The 22,411-nt window shown below is 40.9% G+C and overlaps 3 protein-coding genes across 6 annotated transcripts in view; 2 read left to right on the forward strand and 1 right to left on the reverse strand.

Annotated features, from left to right (window-relative positions):
• Nucleotides 1-7,588, forward strand: part of pde4ca (phosphodiesterase 4C, cAMP-specific a) — a 44,991-nt gene extending 37,403 nt beyond the window's left edge. For all 4 annotated transcript variants that reach the window (XM_042428488.1, XM_042428489.1, XM_042428490.1 and 1 more), the window contains 9 exons: nucleotides 1,510-1,603; nucleotides 1,901-2,082; nucleotides 2,205-2,303; nucleotides 2,475-2,639; nucleotides 2,825-2,924; nucleotides 3,067-3,221; nucleotides 3,346-3,468; nucleotides 3,623-3,805; nucleotides 3,961-7,588. In XM_042428488.1, the coding sequence (XP_042284422.1) occupies nucleotides 1,510-1,603; nucleotides 1,901-2,082; nucleotides 2,205-2,303; nucleotides 2,475-2,639; nucleotides 2,825-2,924; nucleotides 3,067-3,221; nucleotides 3,346-3,468; nucleotides 3,623-3,805; nucleotides 3,961-4,437 (1,578 nt within the window). In that variant the 3' untranslated portion in view covers nucleotides 4,438-7,588. The remainder of the gene's footprint in view (nucleotides 1-1,509; nucleotides 1,604-1,900; nucleotides 2,083-2,204; nucleotides 2,304-2,474; nucleotides 2,640-2,824; nucleotides 2,925-3,066; nucleotides 3,222-3,345; nucleotides 3,469-3,622; nucleotides 3,806-3,960) is intronic.
• Nucleotides 7,589-11,064: 3,476 nt separating this feature from the next.
• Nucleotides 11,065-19,938, forward strand: LOC121908159 (ras-related protein Rab-3A-like). The gene is made up of 5 exons (XM_042427935.1): nucleotides 11,065-11,160; nucleotides 13,291-13,515; nucleotides 14,467-14,585; nucleotides 15,277-15,401; nucleotides 17,174-19,938. The coding sequence occupies exons 2-5, from the start codon at nucleotides 13,291-13,293 to the stop codon at nucleotides 17,362-17,364; spliced, it is 660 nt and encodes a 219-aa protein (XP_042283869.1). The 5' UTR covers nucleotides 11,065-11,160; the 3' UTR covers nucleotides 17,365-19,938.
• A 297-nt stretch (nucleotides 19,939-20,235) lies between these two features.
• LOC121908157 (transcription factor jun-D-like) lies at nucleotides 20,236-22,230 on the reverse strand. The gene has a single exon (XM_042427932.1). The coding sequence runs from the start codon at nucleotides 21,941-21,943 to the stop codon at nucleotides 21,005-21,007; it is 939 nt and encodes a 312-aa protein (XP_042283866.1). The 5' UTR covers nucleotides 21,944-22,230; the 3' UTR covers nucleotides 20,236-21,004.
• Between the last annotated feature and the right edge of the window lie 181 nt (nucleotides 22,231-22,411).

Genomic DNA, 22,411 nt, shown 5'->3' on the forward strand with positions numbered 1-22,411 from the left:
AATTCTCAGTATTCTGAGGCAGCCTGCTCTGAGCGTATATCTGTGTCAACATATTTTCCATTATTTCTGTTTATGATCATCATAATGGTCACTGTTCCCACAACATTGTGGTACATGGTGTACTGTTTTTATTTTTGGCTACATGAATGAAACCTCCCCTCATCCATTCAAAGCTTTTCCCTCATATCTTCTTCAAACTTGGTGCACATGGTGCATATCACAACCTCCGCCTCCAACACACTCAGCCCTGCCTATTTTCTACGTCTCCTGGCCAATGAGGGACCTCCGTCTCCCCCAGCCTCTGCTGCAGCAGGCGCTCGATTGGCCGCTATTCTTAGGCATTTTTGGAGGGAGGCGTGGATTAGAGTACCTCATTCTCCTTCTGTTTACACACATTCGGGAGCAGGCAGTAACAGAGTGAATGAGGGAGAGTCGGGGGGAGCGAGGGAGTGTGGCTTCTCTGCCTTGCATCCTCGCATCCCGCAGCTATGCTTCCACTCTCTTGTTCTTCCGTGGACCTCTAAACTGTTTTTTTTCCCCCGACTGTTCAGCTCGTACCGATCAAAGCCTCCGCAGCACTGACCAGCGGACTGTCTGCTTGTAGTGGATTTTGCTCAGGCAAGCAGTATAGGAGCACAAAGTGTCCCTGCTGTCTGTTTCTCTGTGAAACAGGCGTCTGTCAGAGGACCAACAGAAAGCCCAGCTCTCTCTCTCTCTCTCAGTTTTATTTTTGCTCCCATGCTCGATTTCGCGCTGAAATGCCAGAAGTGAGTTATATCATCTCTGTGTCGTGGATGTTCATTCAGGTAAGGAAAGACTGGGGATGAACTGAACTAGGTGGGAGGGGGAGAGACTTCTCGAGGCTCACATGTTGCTCGCTTTGTGAATGAGTGCCAAGAAATGAACAGCTGCTGGTGGAGATGAGAGAGAGGACTTTCTCTGAGACATCTTCACGTTAGATTTGTAGATGGGGTTCTGCATACTTACGAGTAAAGTCAGCCATGCATTTCTCTGTGTTCAGTCATTAGGCTCTGCACTGCACACACATGCAAGCTCCAAAGACACAGTCTAGGTGTTGTTGGTGTAGCAGTTCTGATTTATCTGTGGATGTGTTTCTTCTCCAAAGCTAACGGTTGTCTGTATTTAGAGCGACAACTTGTGCCTTTAAGCGCAGGGAAGTCAAGAGTTGTGAATTGTTTTTGTGGTTGAGTAGATATTACAAGTGCATCATTCCTGATGTTCAGCTTTGTCTGTGTAAAGCAATAATGCTCCACATACCATACATGTATATAAAACCTAAAAGTCCAAGTAAAACCTAAAACAATTCAACAAGTTTGCATGTGTGTGAGAGAGAGAAAGTGACCAATGTGCAAAGTCTTTCTTCATAAGTTTGTATAAGTCATGATAAATGATGAGAACTGAAAGAAGTCTGTCAACAGTTTTGCAAAACTATGTTTAATCAAACTCATGGATGCTTGTGTGTGTGTGTGTGTGTGTGTTTGTCTCCAGTTCAAGAGGATGCTGAACCGAGAGCTCACCCAGCTGTCAGAAACCAGCCGTTCAGGGAACCAGGTGTCTGAGTTCATCTCTAGCACCTTCCTAGGTAAAATACCTCATCTTTGTGTAATATATAAGCTGTGCATAAGCATATACTTTATATATGTATCAATCATAGGCTAGTGATCATTCCTTAAATTGCTATTTTGAGCTACAGTGTATTACTAGTTACATGTTACACACATAGAAAAAAGGCTCCTCTCTTGAACCTCCCTGAATATGATAAGAAGGATAGTAAAATTATTTTTTTAAAAAGAGTTAAAACAATATAAAAAACTGGACAGTTATATTTTGTTCACAGAGAGAACGTGGTGTTAATATTTTGTCTTCCTACATCTGACAGAGAAGCCACATGACATGGACATCATGTCTCCCAGCAAGGAGAAGGAAAAGAAGGACGGCAAGAAGAAGCGGCTCATGTCCCAGATCAGCGGTGTAAAGAAGGCCACCCACAGCCCCAGCCTCGCACCCTCCACCATCCCTCGCTTTGGGGTCAACGCAAGCCAGGAAGGTCTCCTAGCCAAGGTACGAAGAGTGCTGTAGTTTAAGTTTGTCATTTTAATGCTGCACATTCTACACAGTACGCTCTCCCTTGTACAGTATGTTGTCGTGATATATATGTGTGTGTGCTTATTGTTCACTGTCAGGAGCTGGAGGAGGTTAACAGATGGGGAATTGACATCTTTAAGGTCTCTGAGTATTCTGGGAATCGTCCGCTGACAGTCACCATGTACACCATCTTCCAGGTAACACGTCTCAGCATACTTTCTTAAACAGAGTATGACCCTTGCATAACCTCAAATACAGTAAATAAGTGAGCAGGAGAGTAAACCAATGAATGAAACAATAACTTAACAAGTACATGTTAATAAATGATTGACTGACGTGGTGTGTGATGCGTTCTGTCTCACCTGTAGGAGCGTGAGCTGCTCAAGTCTTTCAAGATTCCAGCAGACACTTTCATTACCTTCATGATGACTTTGGAGGATCATTACCACGCTGATGTGGCGTACCACAACAACATCCATGCTGCGGACGTGGTCCAGTCCACACATGTCTTGCTGTCCACACCTGCGCTGGAGGTAGACAGACGTTCTAATTCATCCAACAAAAAATCTAAATTGATCGGTACCAAATGAAAACAACATACTAGACACCACAGACCAGTCTGATCTGTACATGTCTTGTCATACTGTTCTGCCACGTACACACATATATTGACTGTCCCTGCTCTCTTGTGTGTGTGTGTGTGTGTGTGTTGTCCAAGGCTGTGTTTACTGATCTGGAGATCCTCGCCGCTCTGTTTGCCAGCGCCATCCATGATGTGGATCACCCTGGAGTTTCCAATCAGTTTCTCATCAACACCAGTGAGTTTGCATAGCTCCACAGGGATTATGTAAACGTGCGTGGGTGCAGAGTGTATTTAACTATGCGGATGAGGTGTTCATGTGTGTGTGGAGAAGAGGTTACTCTACATTACTCTACAATAACCTTTTTTTTCGCCTTCAGACTCAGAGCTAGCCCTGATGTACAATGACTCGTCAGTGCTGGAGAATCACCACCTGGCTGTAGGCTTTAAGCTTCTGCAGGAGGACAACTGTGACATCTTCCAGAACCTCAGCAAAAAACAGAGACAGTCGCTGCGCAAAATGGTCATCGATATGGTAAGACACTTTGGTAGTACTCTTAATTTTGATTGTACAAAGTACTGTACTTTTTCTAACTCAGTACCTTTAAACTATTAATCCTAATAGAAATGATCAATCGATTTGGTTGTTTTGCCTGCAGGTGCTAGCCACAGATATGTCCAAACACATGAATCTACTGGCAGACCTGAAAACCATGGTGGAAACCAAGAAAGTCACCAGTTCAGGAGTCCTACTGCTGGACAACTATTCAGACCGCATACAGGTAAGAACCACTTTGCCATTTAATAATCTTAAATTTGATATCTCATACCATTCAGATGGCTTTTATACCATCCCATTTCACTTCTAAGTGTAATAAAACAACAAAAAAGTGTTTTTTCATTGCTTATCTACAAACTCTACTTCTGTCACCGCAGGTCCTTCAGAACATGGTGCACTGTGCAGACCTGAGCAACCCCACCAAGCCTCTTGAGCTGTACCGGCAGTGGACAGACCGCATCATGGTGGAGTTTTTCACCCAGGGGGACAGAGAGAGGGACAAGGGGATGGAGATCAGCCCTATGTGTGACAAACAGAATGCCTCCATAGAGAAGAACCAGGTACAGTATAGAAGCTGCAATACTTACTTCATAATAATCTAGTAAATCATCTATTTGTATCAATTCTCAAATAAACAAGCAGGGAAAAAATTATGATTTTACAACAAAAAAAGCAAGTTAAAGAAAAAAATCAACATCCTGCCTCTCTCTTTCAGGTGGGTTTCATTGACTACATTGTTCATCCTCTTTGGGAGACATGGGCCGATCTCGTTCACCCAGACGCGCAGGAGATCCTGGACACGCTGGAGGATAACAGAGAGTGGTACCAGAGCATGATCCCCCACAGCCCTTCACCCCACCCAGAAGGCCCGGAAGAGGGAGCCCTCTCTGGGGAAGCCTCAGCACTCGGTGGGGGCTCCACCTCCGCCGATAAGTTCCAGTTTGAGCTGACCTTGGAAGAAGAAGGAGAGTCTGACACAGAGAGTCCACCTGAGGAGGAGGAGGGCTACAGCAGTAACAGGGGGCTTGAACTCTCCAGAACTGATTCTGCTACGACTCGCCGGCTCCCCAAAATGTTCACTACTGATGCAGGCAGGACGTTTTCTTTAGACTCAGATAAAGATATGGCAGAAGACAGAGAAACAGACCAGGAAGGCGTCTCTGGGGTGCCACGCTTCAGACTCGGCACATAGCACCAGTCAAAAGCTGTTTTTCTTTTGGCCTTTTTTTGTTTATTTTTCTTGATTTCGGTGCCTCATCCTCTGTCACTCCCCTTCTCCCACCCCAACCAAACACCGCCGCCTCTGGTTTCCCCCCGGACAGGGTGACAGCAAGCCTCGGGGGTGGGGAGTACGGTCGTGCGGGTGGGTGTGGGGGGTGTTAAGAAAGTCTGCGGTTTTACACAGCAGTCGCTTGCACTGGAGAGAGACAGATAGACTGAGTCACTGTTCCAGTAGAGGACAGGAAATCAAGTTTCTGAGCGGTCCTTTGTGTTCTGTGTCTTTGAGTCAGACATACTGTGGATAACGTCCTACAGAGACAATGAGAAGTTAAAAAAAAACTTTTTACCAGCCAACCCAAGGTCTACTACAACAAATGACAGAACTGTCTTCCTCTTCTGGAGTATTTGCAGAGAAAGCGAGGAAGTGATGAATGACACAACAAAGTCTTGTAAGACATCTTGCCAAACTTGCAATTTACAGGGACAATGCTGTTTTGCTTGCCTTTTAATTTTTTTTTCTCTCTTTTGTTGTTTATTCATTGTTTTTCATTTAGGGCCATACATACTTCAAAGCAGTGTAAGCAAAGTAAATGCAGAAAAGAGCAGAAAGGAGCTGTGCATGATTTAATGCAGGAAACTTTAAATGTAGCAGACATTTTGAGTGACTCTATCATTATTATTGTAAACAGCATGTAGCACTCCTTTCAGCTAGTGTTGCACAGTCCATGTAATTGTGTTCAACAGGCAAGTTACTTTAGAAGAAGGATATGATTATAATGAACTGGCTGACAGTACATATTTTAAAGTTTTCAGTTGTTTCCAGCTTATTGTTTCCATTTTTGTAATCCTAAACTATTTTATTGTCAGCAACAAAACTGAGCCAGGGTCAGTAGTGTTGGACAGTCAAAGAATTGCATCCAAAGTAATGTGGGCTGTGCACATGGTGCCTCCTGGTGTTGACAAGTGGAACTGAAGGTCTGGCATCAAAGGCAAATGATTTGCAAGGTTTTGCATAGGCCTACATGGAAAATACATTCAAAACGTATTTAACTGTAGGACTACCCAAAATATCAGTTACGTTTCAGTTTTGTTGCTCGTTTTAAATATTTTTCTTTCATTTTTGTAATTTGAAGTCACTAATGTTTTTGGGGTTTTTTTTTTTTGCATCCTTGATATTTTTGGCACCCATTTTTTATCAGTTTGCCTTCAAGTTTAGCACTTTAGAGTTTTGTTCATAGCTAGCCCTCATTGTGATTTTGAAGGGCTTGAGCCAAAACATTAGCACAATGGAGGATGTTGACTGAGAAACAGTTTGTTATTGGCTGTCATGCAACCAGCACGGACATCATGCAAACACTAAATGCTAAAGTACAGCTATCCATTAAAGTCCATTGTTGTTGCTATATAACGTGTCAAACACAACATCCACCCGCATATATTACTGGACTAATAAGGGCGGCCTATTAGACGTACACGAGTTGCAAAGAAGGATGTCAGCATCGTTGTAACTGTAAAAACCCAGAAGGTTACCAAGAGACAGTTTCCTATGCCAGAATTTTTTCATCCTCTTTCCTCTCATTGATCAATATTTCGCTCTTCACAGGGACATAGTCAATGACAAAACAAGTGCCAAGCAAGCATGACACAACCCGTACTGTAATTTCCATTTTGCCACTGGCTACTTTCCATCAGTGACTGATAAAGTTGGTTGATTGTAGCACCCTGTGTGCCAATCTGACCCTAGTGTCTCTGTTCCTTTTTTTTTTTTTTTTTTTAAATCTAACTCCTGTTCAAACAGTAACTGAAACTGATATTGTCTTAAAACAGTGATGTGTTTTTGTGTGTGAGTGAATGACTGGGTTGACTTTTTTTTTTTTTTTTTTTTGGATGTATTTGCTAAGAAAAAACCAAAGCACTTTGTATGGTACTTTTACAGTTCTGCACTTCCAGTACAGTTGAACATGTATAACATGACTATTTCACTGTTTTTCTGTTGGCAAAAGGCCTGGTGGATGAGTTGAATTGCACGGGCTGGACCACTACAGCTCTTAAAGGTTGGCTGTCAGAGGGACTGAAGTTTTTTTTTTGTTGTTGTTGTTGTTGTTCTTTTTATAATTGACTGTACGGAAAAAAAAAAATGTTTTGTTGAAATGCATGACATTGGCTGCCAGATTCAAACAATATGAAGAGTATACGGAATACTTATACAAAACTTAGCCTGTGGAGAAACTTGTTTTATTTTATTACCACGATACAGTAAATCATGTTTTAATGTGTGAACGAGAAGGTTTTTTGTTTTTGTTTTTTTTTTGGACGCCTTATTTTCTTTGGTCATAGATGTGTTCACTGACATGCTGGAGTAAAACATGTGCAATCCTTTCTGTAGCCATAAACAGCACCAAACAGACCAACACTCAAGGATGCCTTCAACTCTAAGGACTATTTAACAACAGCTTAACCAGCACAACATGCGAAGATTCAGCCTGACTCTCTGCGTGTCACTAATTGTTTTATTTTGTACATTTTCCTCACAGTGCTTCATGTACAGTTTATTTATTATTTCTATATTATCTGTCAGAGACAATGGAACAGTAGACTTTTTTTAGTCTGAGGTTTAGTACATATGTGTAGTTTGATTTGTGCGAATGTCAAACAGGACAGATTTCAATTATTACTCAGCTTTTTTTTTGTTTTTTTTCCTTCTCATTTCATTTCTTTGTGTCTGCAAATAACATTATGCATAAGCAAAAATACTCACTTTCATGTTTTTCTTGGTATAAAAATAGTTGAGTGACAGATTTCCATCTGTGGTTTTCTGGAACATTTCTCCTTTTTCTTGTCTTCCTCTGTTTCCTCTGATCTGGTCAGATCACGTAATCATGAAGGATCTCACAGTACGTGTGCTGATCTGAGACTTCTTTAATTCATAGTGAAGATGATTTAGTCGTACAGCCTCAACACTCATCCTAGATCAGTATTTCTTTTCTTTGAGATTTTATGAACATGGGTCATGAACTAAGACTCTGCAGCTTTGACAATCCAAACTCTGCTGTTTAACTGCGGCTGTGTTCGCCCTCTCCAACTAGAACTGTATGCCTTGCCAATAAAGGAAAAACTCTTCACTCTTTGATGTCTTGTTCTCTGCTTTTATGAGGATACTAAATCATAAAATTAAAAGAGAAAAATAAAATAATCCTCTGTTTAACTAAGCACATTTTATGATTTTATATTATTATCATTATTTATGTTTTCATTCCAACAAATTAATGATTCAACAAGTTCTTATTGTTTACAATTATTACACACAAATCTCTTCACATGCAGCAGCCTGCTGACCGGTCAGTCAGTCAAACTAACGCTGTGAGGACAAACACTGTTTAAACCCAACATAACTTTATTTTAAATTCTAGTTTCCAAAGATACTAAATATATCAGGCTGAATTTGGGGAAAATGTGTATAGAATATGCAAAAGGTGCAGCCATGAAAACATGGAGATTTACAGTTTGAATAGTTCACACAGTGTGAACATTATATAGCAGCTTCACTGAAGAGGAGGATGATACATGATAATGTCAGACAGTGTTGAAGGAGGTGATTTTAACAACCTGAGAGGAAATAAAAAGTGAATATTGTATGTTAAGCAGTGGTGGAACATAACTAAATAAATTTACTAAGTACTGAGATACAGTTTTGAGGTAGATGTATTTGACAGCTGTACTAGTGTTACTAGTTGCTTTGCAGATTTATATTTTACATACAAAACATATTATCAACCCCTTAAATATAATCATTTATCATAGATGTATCTACCAAACAGTATAAAAGTAAAGTAGTTAGAATAAGCTCCACCTCAACCAGCTATAACATTAAAACGCTGCTGACATGTTAATGCATCTCAACCAATCATATAATACTTATAACAAAACACTGTGGTGGTCATTCTACATAACACATACTACTTTGATACTTAAAGTGCATTTTGCTGATGATATTTACTACTTTAAATACTTCATCCACTACTAATGTTCTGTTCTGCTCTCTAACGGTTCACAAAAACATATTTAACATTGTTTCATCACCTTGAAACTTCATGACTTAGAGTTTGGACTTTTAGATACTTAAAGTATAAAAAAAATGTCCTGGAGCTCTGATGGAGCTTTATTACTAATAATGTCACTGTATGAACTGCTGTGTCAGGTGCGTAAATGTGCACAGCACTTCTTTTGTTTTGGTATGGGCAGAAATATGTGTCACTAGAAACAGAATTTGAATAATTTATATTTGAATTTGACTTGTTCAATTTTAACAATTGCGTTGAAAAACTGAATCTGAATAGCATGATATGAAATTGAATTTTTTAGCTTGGAACTAAATCCCAATAAAGTTGAAACTGAATATGATATATGAAAATGAATTCAGTTGCTCTGAAAGTGTGTTTGAATGACATGAATGAAAATATCTGAATATCTATCTGAATTGCAAAACACACAAACATAATCTATATTTAGACTAAATCTCTTCAACATTTATTTTACAGGGTGAATGCGATGTACTAAATGCTAATACTAATGCAATATTTATACACAACTGTCCTTTCAATTTTAATGACATTATGAGTTATGGAGGCCTTTTGTACATCACAATCGAATCTGGCTTGCCTTCACTTTTCTCAAAGATCACAGGAACAGCAGCAGCTTTTTTTTCCCTCTCTGTCAAGCACTGACAACTTCTTTAAGCAACATGCCCATCCTGGCTCTGGGTGGGATTCTGGGCAATTTGGTCACTAAATTTGTGAGGAGACTCCTGGAGCCTTTCCTGCACAGGGAGAGAGAGAGGGTGACAGAGATGATGAGAACACTTCATTCTCTGTCAGACCCTTTGACCAAAATCCACCTTATTCAACAACCAGCACCATGTACATCAGATCAGATAAGCACATAAGGACTACGTTACCTTTGAGGTGGGCTACGTCCCACTATGCAGTCTTGATGAGTGAAGGAAATGGGCAGAACATAACCAACCTGTTGTATTCTCAGTCTCACACCATTCAGCAGAAGGCTACAAAGAATAGTATCGACAGGTATTTAAAAGGGCTGTATTCATTTATTTATGGAACTAGTACAGCTCAGGTGGAGTGTTTTTGACATGCAGATTTCTAAACTGAAAATATGAGTAAAACCCAATATAAATTGTAGTAATATAATTTTGACTCCAGTAGGGGGACCAGCATGTGTCTGCAACCAGTGGTGTGGCACAAAGCTCTGACTGGGATCCTTGCATATGCAGCCTCACTGGGGTCCCATCCCAATTTTACTACTATTTTATTACTTTCCCAATCTCCTTCTTGTGACTTGTGACTACCATCTTTGTTCAGCTCAATGATGACTTTCCATTCATTATTTTGTTTCGTGCTGTTTCTTGACACTACAGTAATTGTCAGCCTACTGCTTGAGGCTGTGTCTGAGATTTTTACTCTTTTGAGATTGTCATCAGAATCCTCACATGAACTACTTTATCTTTCAAAGTTAGCCTTTTTTCTCCTTTTTCTGGTAGCGGATCTGTTGCCAGTTGATTCCACTATAATCCCAATCATCATCTAAAGTCTCTGCAATGATTTCTACATTCACGACACAATTGTTGCAGATCTGCCAAAACCTTTCAAAATCGCTTATCCTCTGTTCACACCGCTCCACCTTGACTTTCAGATTCCCACCTGTTTTATTCCTCTGAAGATACCTTCTTGTTACTCTGGTTATTTCTCATACAAAAAATAGCAAACATGTCATTTTTTATGTTAGGGTATTAAATATTTACATGTTTTAGTTTATCAGATTTCACACAGCTGTCTCTGCAGACACAAAAGGCTTTATATTGCTTTTTTAGTCACATATACCATGTGGAAACACACACTGAGGTGGAAAATCAGTGGAGTGCATGAAACATGCATGAAGAATCTGACTTAAGTAAAAGTACATAAGTATTAGCAGTTTGATGTAATTAAAGTATTGCAGTAAAAGTAGTGGTTTGGTCCCTCTGACTGACATGATTATTAATACTAAAGCATCAGTGTGTAAGCAGCATGTTACTATTGTAGCTGCTGGAGGTGGAGCTAGTTTCAACTACTTTATATATAGTTAGCTGGTTTAGTTTAGTGGTTCCCAGCCTAGGAGTTGTGCCCCTTCAAAGGGTCACCAGATAAATCTGAGGGGTCGTGAGATGATTTATTTCTCATACATAAATCTATTTTCAGTTTTTGGAATTATTTTTCAATTTGTGGTCAAGGGAAAGGTTATCTTTTCTGCGTATTGGGTTTTATTAAGGTCAGAAGAATATTTGATGAGGAAAATGTGTGTGATTTTGCAAGTTTTCCACTTGTTTTTTTGCACACATACGGCAGTTGGATGTGTGGGACCCAAACAATGAGGAGGTTAAGCCAATATGAACAGAACAGAACACAAGGGTGTGATTATTAGCTCTTTCTTATCAATAAAAATGATTAAAGCCTCTCAATAATATATAGCAAGGGGCGGGGGCGGGGCTCTGCGCGCTTGAGTGGCCGCTCTTCTCTGATTGGTCAGTTGTCCTGCCAGTCATTCTTACGCCGGAGCTGTCAATCACAAGCAACTGCAGGTGCAAAGCTGGGCTCTGGGCTAGCCGCTGCAGCAAGGCTGAGGACAAAACACACATTTCACGGTAAGACCTGCTCTCTTTTGTCACTGCGGTGCTCTGTGCAGCAGCGACAGATAGCAGGTGGATCATTTGTCGCTTGTGAGATCTGAAGAGACTGAAATTTTAGTGGTAAATAAGGAAGAGTAACCTTCATTTGACATAGCTGGGATGCTTAGCTAGCTCCTGCTGCCACTTATAAATACTGGTAACGGTGCGGTGTGTTAGCATTAAAGGTAGCGATGCCTGGTTGCATTTTTAAAAGGGTGAAAAACTGTTAAACGTATTACGGCCACCTCTTTAACAATCGCTTGATCGTTGATTTTGCGTAATGTAATATACAACAGCACGTATTGTGTTGCATATTCCTGCTCTCTGCTGCTAACATGATGCCAGACTGTCAGTATCAGGCAGCTAATTACACCTTCAGTAGCGAGCTGACGCTGATAAGCTCTGTGTGGATGTGTGGTGTCGTTTAAGCCGTTTAAACTGGGGGCATGTTGTGTTCACAAACAGTCGCTGACAGTTATTCTCTGTCTTTTTGTTTGCTGTGGCCTACAAGGTAAATTCTGGTCAGCCATATGGTCATTCATAATTGGCTGGCTAGCCGAGCTTCCCTGCCTCCCCTGGATGGGAAAAGATAGTCAGTTTAGCTGATGCTTAGCCCGTTAAGCCCCGTTACTTCCGTCCTCTTATCTTTTGTGGGGCTTTCCTTGTCCGACCAGTATTATTGACACACATTGAAACACTGGAGGCTGTACGTGATTATTGGCTGCTTGTGTTGACACAGCCTCTCGGCGAAACGGTTGCATCATTTTATCCCCTGATTAAGTTATGTAAATGAGGCTGCTTCCTTGGGAACCATATGGAGTAGTCATAGAGCAGACTATGACCTTATTTAACTCTGCCGCTGGTTAAAGTATACATATGTAAGGCTGTTCAACACTAGCATATGGGTTCAGATGGTTTTCTACTTGTCTGGGTGAAGAATGGTGCTGATCTGCGCATAAGTCTCTTGGTATCCTTTGCAGATATTCTTCATAATGGTAATAAGTGACTGCTAACACAGGGCCTGTCATGATGTGTTTCATGGATGCATATGTGAGTTCGGAAGAGAGCAAACCAGCCAAAATAGTAAAGCAATCAGTCTAGCAAATTCATTTGATATTTGACCTCGCTTGCTACATACTTTCTGCCTTGAAAAAGATGTGAAAATGCTCACATTTGTTTGTCAATTCAGTACAGAAACACTATTAAATATGTTGTCATAAACAATCCTTTCCTCAGGCTTGTTTTACATCTTTTAACTCTCTGAAATATGCCAGAAATGTTGCATATACTGCATATAAATAGGGGGTATTTTTGCCTTTTTTTAGATAGTGACAGTAGGAAATGATGAGGAGAGAAAGAGGGATCAGTATGAGATATGTGATGACATACAACAAAGGTCTGTTGGGAGAGGATGAACTGATGTGCAGCAATTAACTGGTCAGCATCTTAAACCCTCAAGCATAATGTTTTTAATCATTATTTCTCATTTTGTCTACACAATGTTTAAGATATCTGTGACTCAGAGGTGTTGACATTAACGTATAGCTCAGGAAAGTGATACCTGAATCTGCACCGTCTGTCAAAAAATCGCTTCAGAGGATGTCTAAAAGTCATATCATAGGTTTCATCTTGCTCATCTGGTTGTCACACATTTCTTTCTCAAAGGCCTACTGTGTAGTTTGTCTTGAAACACTTCATCCACAGACTAATTGAAATAAACTCTGTATGAACTGACAAGTGATGTGTTGATCTATCTTGTGTTTTATGAAATAGTAAAGAGGCAGGATTGTTCATTTTCTTTATTCTTTTTTACCAGCACCAAACAGGAAATGTTTCAGCTAGTTGCAGAGGAAGCGTACTTGTATGACGCGCTCACACCTGCACAATCTAAACACAAATACAACTACTCTGCTATAAATACCACTTTGGTGACGTAAATAATGTGGAGTTTTTGCTGACACTGATTTTAGATTGCAGTAGTGTTGTATCACATTTTTTGTGAGGTGTGTCTATTATTTGGTCCACCCCCCCTGTACAGAAGAACGTGCTGTTTCCTCAAGTAACTTCTCGCGTCTAATTGATATGTGATCTCTATCCCTGTAATAGATGGCGTCTGCAAATGCCACATACGGACAGAAGGAGTCCTCAGACCAGAACTTTGACTACATGTTTAAAATCCTCATCATCGGCAACAGCAGCGTAGGAAAGACCTCCTTCCTCTTCCGCTACGCAGACGACTCGTTCACGCCGGCCTTTGTCAGCACAGTGGGCATCGACTTCAAGGTCAAGACCATCTACAGGAACGACAAGAGGATAAAGCTGCAGATCTGGGTGAGGAAGTGAACATATTCACACGTACAGATGTGCGGAGGTCATCAGGTGCAGATCATCTAGCGTTTTCCCAGAGCAGCTCGAGAGGTGCGTCTCGAGATGACAGTCCCGATCACATCCAGGGTTTTCTCTTCCGTAGCTGACACTTTACTCTAAAGTTGGGGAAAGGAAATGAAAATTCACTGCTGTCCTGAACTGTGCAGTCTAGAGTCATTGAAGAAGGAAGGGTGTAGCAGCAGGAGAAGTCTATGGTTACACACTTATTTATTTTACATTACATAATTACAGATGTTGCGATCAGTGTTTAGGATCCGTGTGTCGTGGCAGGAATTTAGTGTACAACTAACAGCACAGACATTCATAATCTATATAATTCAATAATCCTGAATCAGAATTGAGGTAAATTTCCTCTGGAGCTGCAGATCATCTTCAATAGGAGCGCCTGTTTTTCATGCAGCCCCATCACATCTCTTGTTATCACGCATCTGTATTGATTACCAGCTTTTGAAATGACCCGTCCCGTCCCCCAGAATCACTCCATCTGCTGTGTAATGAAAATACCCTTGAAGTGTGCTTAACATGAGCCATAAAGCCTGACCCCGGGACCAACCGCTTATTACATGTGACACCAAAGGAATACCTAATGCTCTCGGGAGTTCGGCTGGATGTTAAATCTAAGCAATCATCAGGAAGGCACAGGCACAGCTATAAATTCTTTGCAGGTGTTTGGTCACAATGATCCGCAAGCAAAAAAAAAAATACCAACACAATGCTGACTTGTTCCCTATTCTGCTTTTAGTATACATGGATATGGCAGCTTTTTAACTGGAAATAGTCTTCCTCAAGTGTGCAGGGTTTTTTTTATTTTTGTCCGCATGCTAAACCTGTCCTCTTCTAACAATAATAAATACTCCAAAATAACTGTAACTAACTGTATGTGTGTTTGTGTAGGACACTGCTGGCCAGGAGCGCTACAGGACGATCACCACAGCCTACTACAGGGGAGCCATGGGCTTCATCCTCATGTATGACATCACCAACGAGGAGTCCTTCAACGCTGTGCAGGACTGGTGAGACACACTTGAATATATTATACGTCTGTGTGAAGGTGGAAACGTGACAATCCGCATCTGATTTCTTTCATTTTCTTGTAACAGCATGAATAGTCAGACAATCAGACAGGTTTTTAGACAAGTCTTCTGTTTATTCCAGTTAGTGAAAAGACAGATGAAAGCATTAATATTATATGTTATAATCACCTGTTTTTTGTCGTACTGCATGCTTGTATAACAAATACTGTGTAAGCACTTTAGGTTAAAGTTGAACCAGCAGCAGGATAGGTGTTTTCCCCAACAGTTTTTCATTTAAACAATCACCTTTTGTTTAGTTACTCAAATAAGTGGTTTCGATAATTGTGCCAAACTTGACTTGTTCGAAACCTGTCTGTTCGCTTGTGTTATTTGCCTTGTTGACTCTTGTGAAGCTATTTTTAGTAGCCTCAACAATTTTTTCCACACCTCAAAATGAAACTGTTGATTAAAGCATCATTATAACCACTAACGATGATGGTTGTAGGAACTGTTTCATTTTTATATAAGACAAAAATGCAACATGTGTGTACCATCATCCACTGCTTGAATCAGCCTATTAAAAAAAAACTGCTTCAACATCCAAGAAATGTATTAAATATGCTTGTAAAGTTCAGTCAGTGAACCAGCTGTTTAGTAAATGCTAGTTTGAACACTCTGTGTCTTCCAACAGGTCGACTCAGATCAAGACGTACTCGTGGGATAATGCCCAGGTGCTCTTGGTGGGAAACAAGTGTGATATGGATGATGAACGAGTGGTGGCTACAGAGAGGGGCCGGCAGCTGTCAGAGCAGCTGGGTAAGTAGAGTCGTCATTGGGTCTTTAGACGGCGGAATAAAAACTAGATACCATGTCTCCGTTGTTGTTCCACTCTGTGTTTATCTTCTCTCATTAATGATTACATATAATCATGAGCCATAAAGATGTCCTTTTAAAGAGAGATTATGTAGAAAAAAAATAGTGAAGTTCAGAATGTTTAGATTATATTGAAACTTGTCGGTTGTTTTGGAGGTCATAGTTGTTGTAAGCAACTAGTTTAGTATCACTTTATAATGCAGCGTTCTATGTTTAACATACCGTGCTGTATGTCTTCACGATTATACTTTCCAGTGTGCCACTTTAAAAAAAATAATTTCACCATGTTTCAAACTGATGCTACAACAAGTCAGGCAGCAATTACTGTAAATAACAGTTAGAGTGCAAATGCAGCTATGCACATGAGTCATATTAACATGAGTCTTAACCAGCCCCATGTGTCAGTTTTAGAAGATAATGAGCGCTTTTAAGTTGCAGAGTTACAAATGGGCCTTTTCCACCACTGAGACATATAATAATAACAATACCTTAAGATGTAGCCATTGTCACAGATTTTGCTGTTTCCACTGAACTCCTTCTGCTTTTAGGGGGAGTTCCTGAACCTAAATTTAACTTTCTGAGCCATTCAGTCAACCTCCCACTGCATGTGTTACTGATGTTTAGAAGTAATCATACGTAAACATGAAAGAAATGAAATACTATTCACATTTGTCTTTATTGTATATATATAGTCCCTCTCACAACTGCACTTGCCTTCCAAACAACGCATGACAAAATAGGTGCTGCCTAACAGTGTTGCCATTTCAATGACGTATATTCAAAAAGTTGTGGTTTGTAAAACACTGTGGAAACACAAGACAGAATCCAGAACCAACTCCTCACAGTTTTTATAGGTTTACAAGTTCAGGTTATGTGAAGCTGCAGGTTTTAGACACATTAAGTCTTCGTGGCGCATATGTAATGTCAAATACATGTCACCTGATGTTACTGTGACATATTACCGTTTGGTCAGACTATAAGTTAGAGTGTTACACTGTTATATGCAAGTTGGTTGTAAGGTTTGACCTGAAAAGAAAATGTTCTTCAGGCACTCAGAGGTGTAAAGGCTGACCGGTTTTGACCTCACGCAGTCTTCATCAGGGTGTAAATAGTAGAAAAACAAGATGTAACATGATCTGAAAAGATATGATTGACTTTTCCAAGACTTTAATAAATGTTGACACTAAAAAAAAAAAAGAGAGATAGAGAGAGAGAGAGAGAGGTTACTCACAGTCTTCTTCAGGGCATGTAAAAACAAGTGACAGCTCACAGTTTTTACTTGTCCTGAAGAAGCCTGTGAGTTGAAACGCGTAAGCACTCAGCCTATTTATTAAAGGCTTTTTAATTTATGCAAAGCAGCCTCTGTATTTTTGGGCTATGACTTTTTGTTCACAAAGCAAAACACAAGTCTAACCTCTCTCTCTCTCTCTTTTGGTTTCATATGTCCTTTGATCTAAAGAGCGCCTGGTTTTTGATACCGGCATTCATGAACTATCACTCCTCTACGCTGATCTACTGGCATTTGCTCCTTATAGACTTTAATAAATGTTATTTAAAGATATTTTGACATGTGTGATACAGAGGGAGTAGTTAAGCATATTTGAGCTGACCGTAGCCTTGATGTGTCCTGACATGATGAGATAAGTGGATTAACTGGATCAGCATTGGTGTGATAGGTGTAACCACAACGCGTCTCTGTTCTGTCATCCTGGCAGGTTTCGAGCACTTTGAAGCGAGCGCTAAAGACAACATTAACGTGAAGCAGACCTTCGAGCGGCTGGTGGACATCATCTGCGAGAGGATGTCGGAGAGTCTGGACAACAACGACCCGACTGTCACCGGGAATAAACAAGGGCCACAACTCAACGAGCAGCCGCAAAGGTCCCATCAGGATTGCGCTTGCTAAACAACGAATGCATACACACACACACACACACATACACACACACTCTGTCCTGCTGTCCTGAAATCCACACACAAGTTTCAGTTATTTTTCAGTTTGTCTCTCGCTCTCATACGCACATACACGCATTTATTCCACACAAACACACAGCCATACAGAGGCACACAAAGCTGGCTGCTGAGATTCTGTACCCCTCTCACTACACCAAGCGCACCATCGTCTCGAGCCAGCTTTTCCCAAAGCTTTGGTGTTTGCAAATTAATATCACCAGGAAATCTCTCTTTTTTTTTTTTTCAGTAATACAGAGAACACATGATTATACTTAGTCAGAGGGGTGACGAATGTTTAACAGAGAAACAATCCCAAGTTCTTTTATACTTGTACGTGTACACACACACACACAGACACTATGCTGTATCTTAACAGAATTTTAAAAGGCCAGTCAAGGCTAGGACTCTTATCATTCCGCATTGAGGTGTTTGTAATTGGGTTTAATTGTAAAAGGCTGTGAAGGAGGGACATTTCACTGCCCCGTCTTCTGCAACCCTCCAGTCCCCCTCAGCACGAACGCCTCAAACCTAAATGGATATAAATCATATCAGAATTTTTAGTCCCATTGAAAATCTATGTTTGTTGCTGTGGATAGAGTTGCTGTTTTTTTAAACGTTTTTGAGTTGGTTGGGTGTGGTTTTTGAGCATGTGAAATCACCGGTCCGTCCTAGTGTTGTGACTGAGTTTCTACGAATATTAAGGTCTAAGTTTGACGTCCAAACAGGGTCATTTGAAAGTTAATCTCTCTTTCAATTTTAAAATAAACACAACACTCATGCATATCAGTTTGCTAGTTGAATCACATCGTTGTAGGATTCATGTTTGGCCCTTTCTCAGATTTTAAGTTGTTTTTGTTTTTTTAACTTCTGTATTTGAGAGCAGTCTGGATCACAGTATCAGTCACTTGGCTGATCTGGTCAGTGTGGTTTGGTGTTAGGAGCTGCATAGCCTCTTGGTGCCGCTAAATTTTAAATTTATAGTCTTTTTTACTTTTTTGTTCAGATTTTTAAGACATACAACTAAATAAAAGGATAAGGGATGATATGAGTGTATAAATGTTTGAAAGTCCATAGATATGCATTTTAAGATGCATATATATTATATATATATAATTCAAATATACAATAAGGATGTTGGATTCCTGCCTGTGCTTTAGTGAGAGGTGCATGTTGTTGATGTTGCTGGTTGACTGGATGGTTATTTGTATGAGCTGTTGACGGCCTATTCCTAGTCTGACTTGCAGTTTGAGTACTTAAAGGTACCAAGTGGAGCTAAAGGTTTCACATGTTAAGCTCATGGCCCCTTCTCATTGTATTAACTTTCATTCTCTGCATACAATGTGCAACATGCGCTCACTAGAAAGGCATGTGATTCAGTATGAGCACTTTGTGCACCAAAGACCCGCCATCTCCATCAACTTCCAAAACTTCTCTGTTATCATAGTGGATATTTTCATCTTTTATGTTTGGGGGAACATAATGTTTCAAGCATGTTAAATGTGGAATCTAAAGTTAGGGATTCGTCTGCTCGTGTAAACAGTACAAACCTCCTGTAAGTCCTGCGTTCACTGATGCGCTGAGGCATTCAAAAACACACACACACGTTATTTCGAAATGTAACTTATTTATTTATTTTATATTATTTATAACGTAATTTATTTTTCAGATGGTGTTCTTCTAGATTATGCGTCGCAATCTGCTCTCTACTTTTTAAAGAGATGTTCAATAGTATTCAATTGCTTAAACTCTCCCAGCTTTTGACTGAAATGTACACGTGTTTACAGTGAATATAAAGCTTAAGATGCCTCCTGAAGAGGAAAGTTAAACATTCCAGTGAACTTCTTATCACGTCCACACGGATTTAGTGGGAAGTTTGTTTGTCTTTTGATATCGGTTATGTAACTTTTAAGACTTGGTAGTGTAACAGCAGACTGTTCTCACAGAGCAATAGCAGTTCTTTCTTCTCCACACCCAAATATCAGCAACACAACCCAGCTGAAGGTTTGAAACACACACATACTGCGTGTGGGTGTGTGAGTGTACAGTTTGTATTAAGTTCAAATGCAGTCTCTTAATAATTGTTCTTTCCAAAGAAGTCTCGACATAAAATAAAGAGCCAAAAAAAAGAAAAGAGCTTGTTTGACAAACCTGTCTGGTAGTGTTTTTCACTCTGCAGTAGCTTCAGAAAGGGAAAATGTTTTGGGAAGTAAACTGAATACTCTGAACACTTCATTAAAAAAAAAAAAAAAGTTATTCTTACTGCATTTTCACTTTTGACTTTTTGTTGTTGATTTTTGTTACTTTATTTATTGTGTTTTGCTACAGCTGTAAACCTGCAGATGACTTAGGAACAAGCACCAGTCCTGTTCAGCTCTCCTCCTCCTCCTCTTCCTCCCTTTCCCGTCATAAATCTTGTAAATAGGAATTTTCTGCCCTGTCGGGTATTTAGTTGTGTGAATTGTGCTGTAATTCTGTAATGCCAGATTTGCTAAAACGAGGAATCAATAAATAAATTCTACAAGCTGGAGTTGTGTTGAAGTACGACAGTTATTTCCAAAGATAAGTGATTTACAAAATGTGTGAATATGAGAATTGTTTTATGTTTTCTTTTGCCCACCAGATGGCAGAATACAGCAATAATGTCTTGTTTTCTATCCTCAGAGTTGTTTGACCATCTATGGTTTGGTTCAGCTTCTCTATTGCACTTAATACACCCACAGTGTCAAACTATGCAAGAGAAGATAAATGTAAAGGTTTGAAGTGCATTTAATCCCTTGAAAGTTCCCTCCAAACTGTGTTTCAGTATGAGACAGAACACATCAGCTGTAGTAATGTAGTGAATTTAATAAATGTCAGGTAGAGGCTTGAAAGTCCATCACACATGGATACATGAGGCTTCTCAGCACTTACACATACATTCATGGAAGTTTGGCGCCTGAAGAACTACACAGCAGCCACCATCATGAAAAATACAATGGTTACTGTACACAAAAGCTACAAGACATGCAGTGTTCATGTTTTTTTGCAAAAAAAAAAAAAAAAGAACAACAAAGAAATAAGACCATATGTAAAATAAGAAATGTTTCAGTAAATAAAAAATATATATTTGTCATTGCTAAGTGCTTGTAAACAAGTAAGGCATTATATTACACAGTGGATGACAGCACTTGGTGACACCCTGGTGTTTGGTTGCACTCAGTTGAGACTGTCCAGCTTACACACAGATAGATGCTATCCTACACCAGTCCTGGATAGCACTTTGCTACATGGCTTCCCAAAAATTTAGGGCAACAAAAGTCTGTTTGCTGCATAACACTGCCATCATGAAATCAGAGGAGGCTGCAGCTCATACCTGCTGCTATAAACCTGTCATTTTCCAGTCATCGCGGCCTGGTCATTTCTACACAGAGCGGTATGTTTCTCAGGTACAGCTTTTTATCTGGAGGGTGCATTTACATTAAGTCTCTGATACACTTAAGGACAAATGGCTTTTTAGGTTATAAAAGACAAATCCGCCTCACAATACAGGCCTGTATCCTTAGAGCGTATTTGGAGCTGCAAAAGACATCCATGAAGAGCACCATGGCTGGAATTTAGTAAGCCTGGACCTGGTTTGGTAAGAGCTGGCATCCGCTGCTGACATGGTTCATCACCTTCTGCTTCAGCTGGGCCACTTGCTCCCTGAGGACGCTGGCTGTGGAGGCCAGCTCTGTATTCTGCGTTTTCAGGGTCTTGACCTTGTCCTCCAGCCGAGAGATCCTCTCAAGTTTTCTCTTGCGGCATTTGGAGGCGGCTATCCTGTTACGCAGCTTTTTCCTCTCGGCCTTGATGCGCTCCTGGTTGTCCATGTCAATGGGAGACAGAGGAGGGCTGTCCCCGAAGCTCTGCATGTCTGGTACCGTCTGAGGCTCGTCCTTAACCACACCGGCGGACTGGAGTCGTGACAGAGCCGCCGCCGCAGCGGCCGCCTGTTGGTGCGCGCTGATGTGAGATGGAGGCGGCGGGAAGGGGATGGTGTCCGTGGAGTAATTGATTGTGGTGGCTCCGAGCGGACTGGCCGCATAGCCGTTCAAAGTGGTGTACACAGGAAGGTCTGACGTCTGAAGTCCTGCGGCGGATCCAACCGGGTTGGACGATCCGAGGAGCTCCAGTCTATCCACCGAGACGCAGCCCGCTTCGCTCAGCTGGTTCTGCTTGTGAAGATCCTCCAGCGCCTTGACGAAACCCTCCGCGAACTCCTGCTCGTCACTGCCTGACTTCGGGTAGAGGAACTGGGAAGTAGGGTTGGTGGTGCCGACCAGACCGTTGGACTGGATGATAAGGCGCTCCAGGTCCGGAGAGGTTAGTTTCAAGAGTCCCAAATCCGGGGAGTTCAGAAGTCCGTCTGTGTCCCGGAGCGGGTTTGATTTGAGCTCGGAGTTCTGGTCGTCCAGGTTCAGATTAATTTCCTTCTTCATCATTGTGCTCTGGGAATAGATGCCGGAGAGCCTCGGAGTATTCACCACGGTGCCTGGGTAGAGGGTTGTTTCCATTCTACACCCTCACATGAGGGAGTGTTGAATGTTACGCATTAACGATTGTTGAACAGTCACATCCAAACATCAGGAAATGAAATGACCCTTCCTTTCTGTGATCTTATTTCCTTATCTCCTTGTTGTGTATCAAACCGTATCCGTCGACCACTTTGAGCCGTGTTGTGCCCGAGGGTCTCTGATGTGTCTCTCCTGCGCGCGGATGATATTGTCTTTTCCCGATGGCACGACTGCTATGCGCAGCGCCAGACCTCGCTCGCTTTCTAGCCCTAAAAATTCCATTATGTCACTCCAGAGCGCGGAGATTGGCCCAAAATGACGTTGGTTTCCGGTTCAATTTGAATAAGGGGCCGAGCCGGTCTTTATTGCCATGGAGACTTTAGGTAAACTACAAACAGTGCAATGCATTGTGGTTTGATGTCATAGCATAAAAAAGCTCAGGGTCGCCAAGAGAGAGCAGAGACTGGG

This window comes from Thunnus maccoyii, chromosome 12 (assembly GCF_910596095.1).
Source record: "Thunnus maccoyii chromosome 12, fThuMac1.1, whole genome shotgun sequence".
NCBI lineage: Eukaryota > Metazoa > Chordata > Actinopteri > Scombriformes > Scombridae > Thunnus > Thunnus maccoyii.

Excerpts from the sequence above, each read along its gene's own strand:
- LOC121908159 (XM_042427935.1), top strand. The coding sequence starts at position 13,291 with ATGGCGTCTGCAAATGCCACATACGGACAGAAGGAGTCCTCAGACCAG. Across the intron at positions 13,516-14,466 it reads GGATAAAGCTGCAGATCTGG|GACACTGCTGGCCAGGAGCG; the intron begins GTGAGGAAGTGA and ends GTGTTTGTGTAG. Across the intron at positions 14,586-15,276 it reads TTCAACGCTGTGCAGGACTG|GTCGACTCAGATCAAGACGT; the intron begins GTGAGACACACT and ends GTCTTCCAACAG.
- LOC121908157 (XM_042427932.1), bottom strand. The coding sequence starts at position 21,943 with ATGGAAACAACCCTCTACCCAGGCACCGTGGTGAATACTCCGAGGCTC.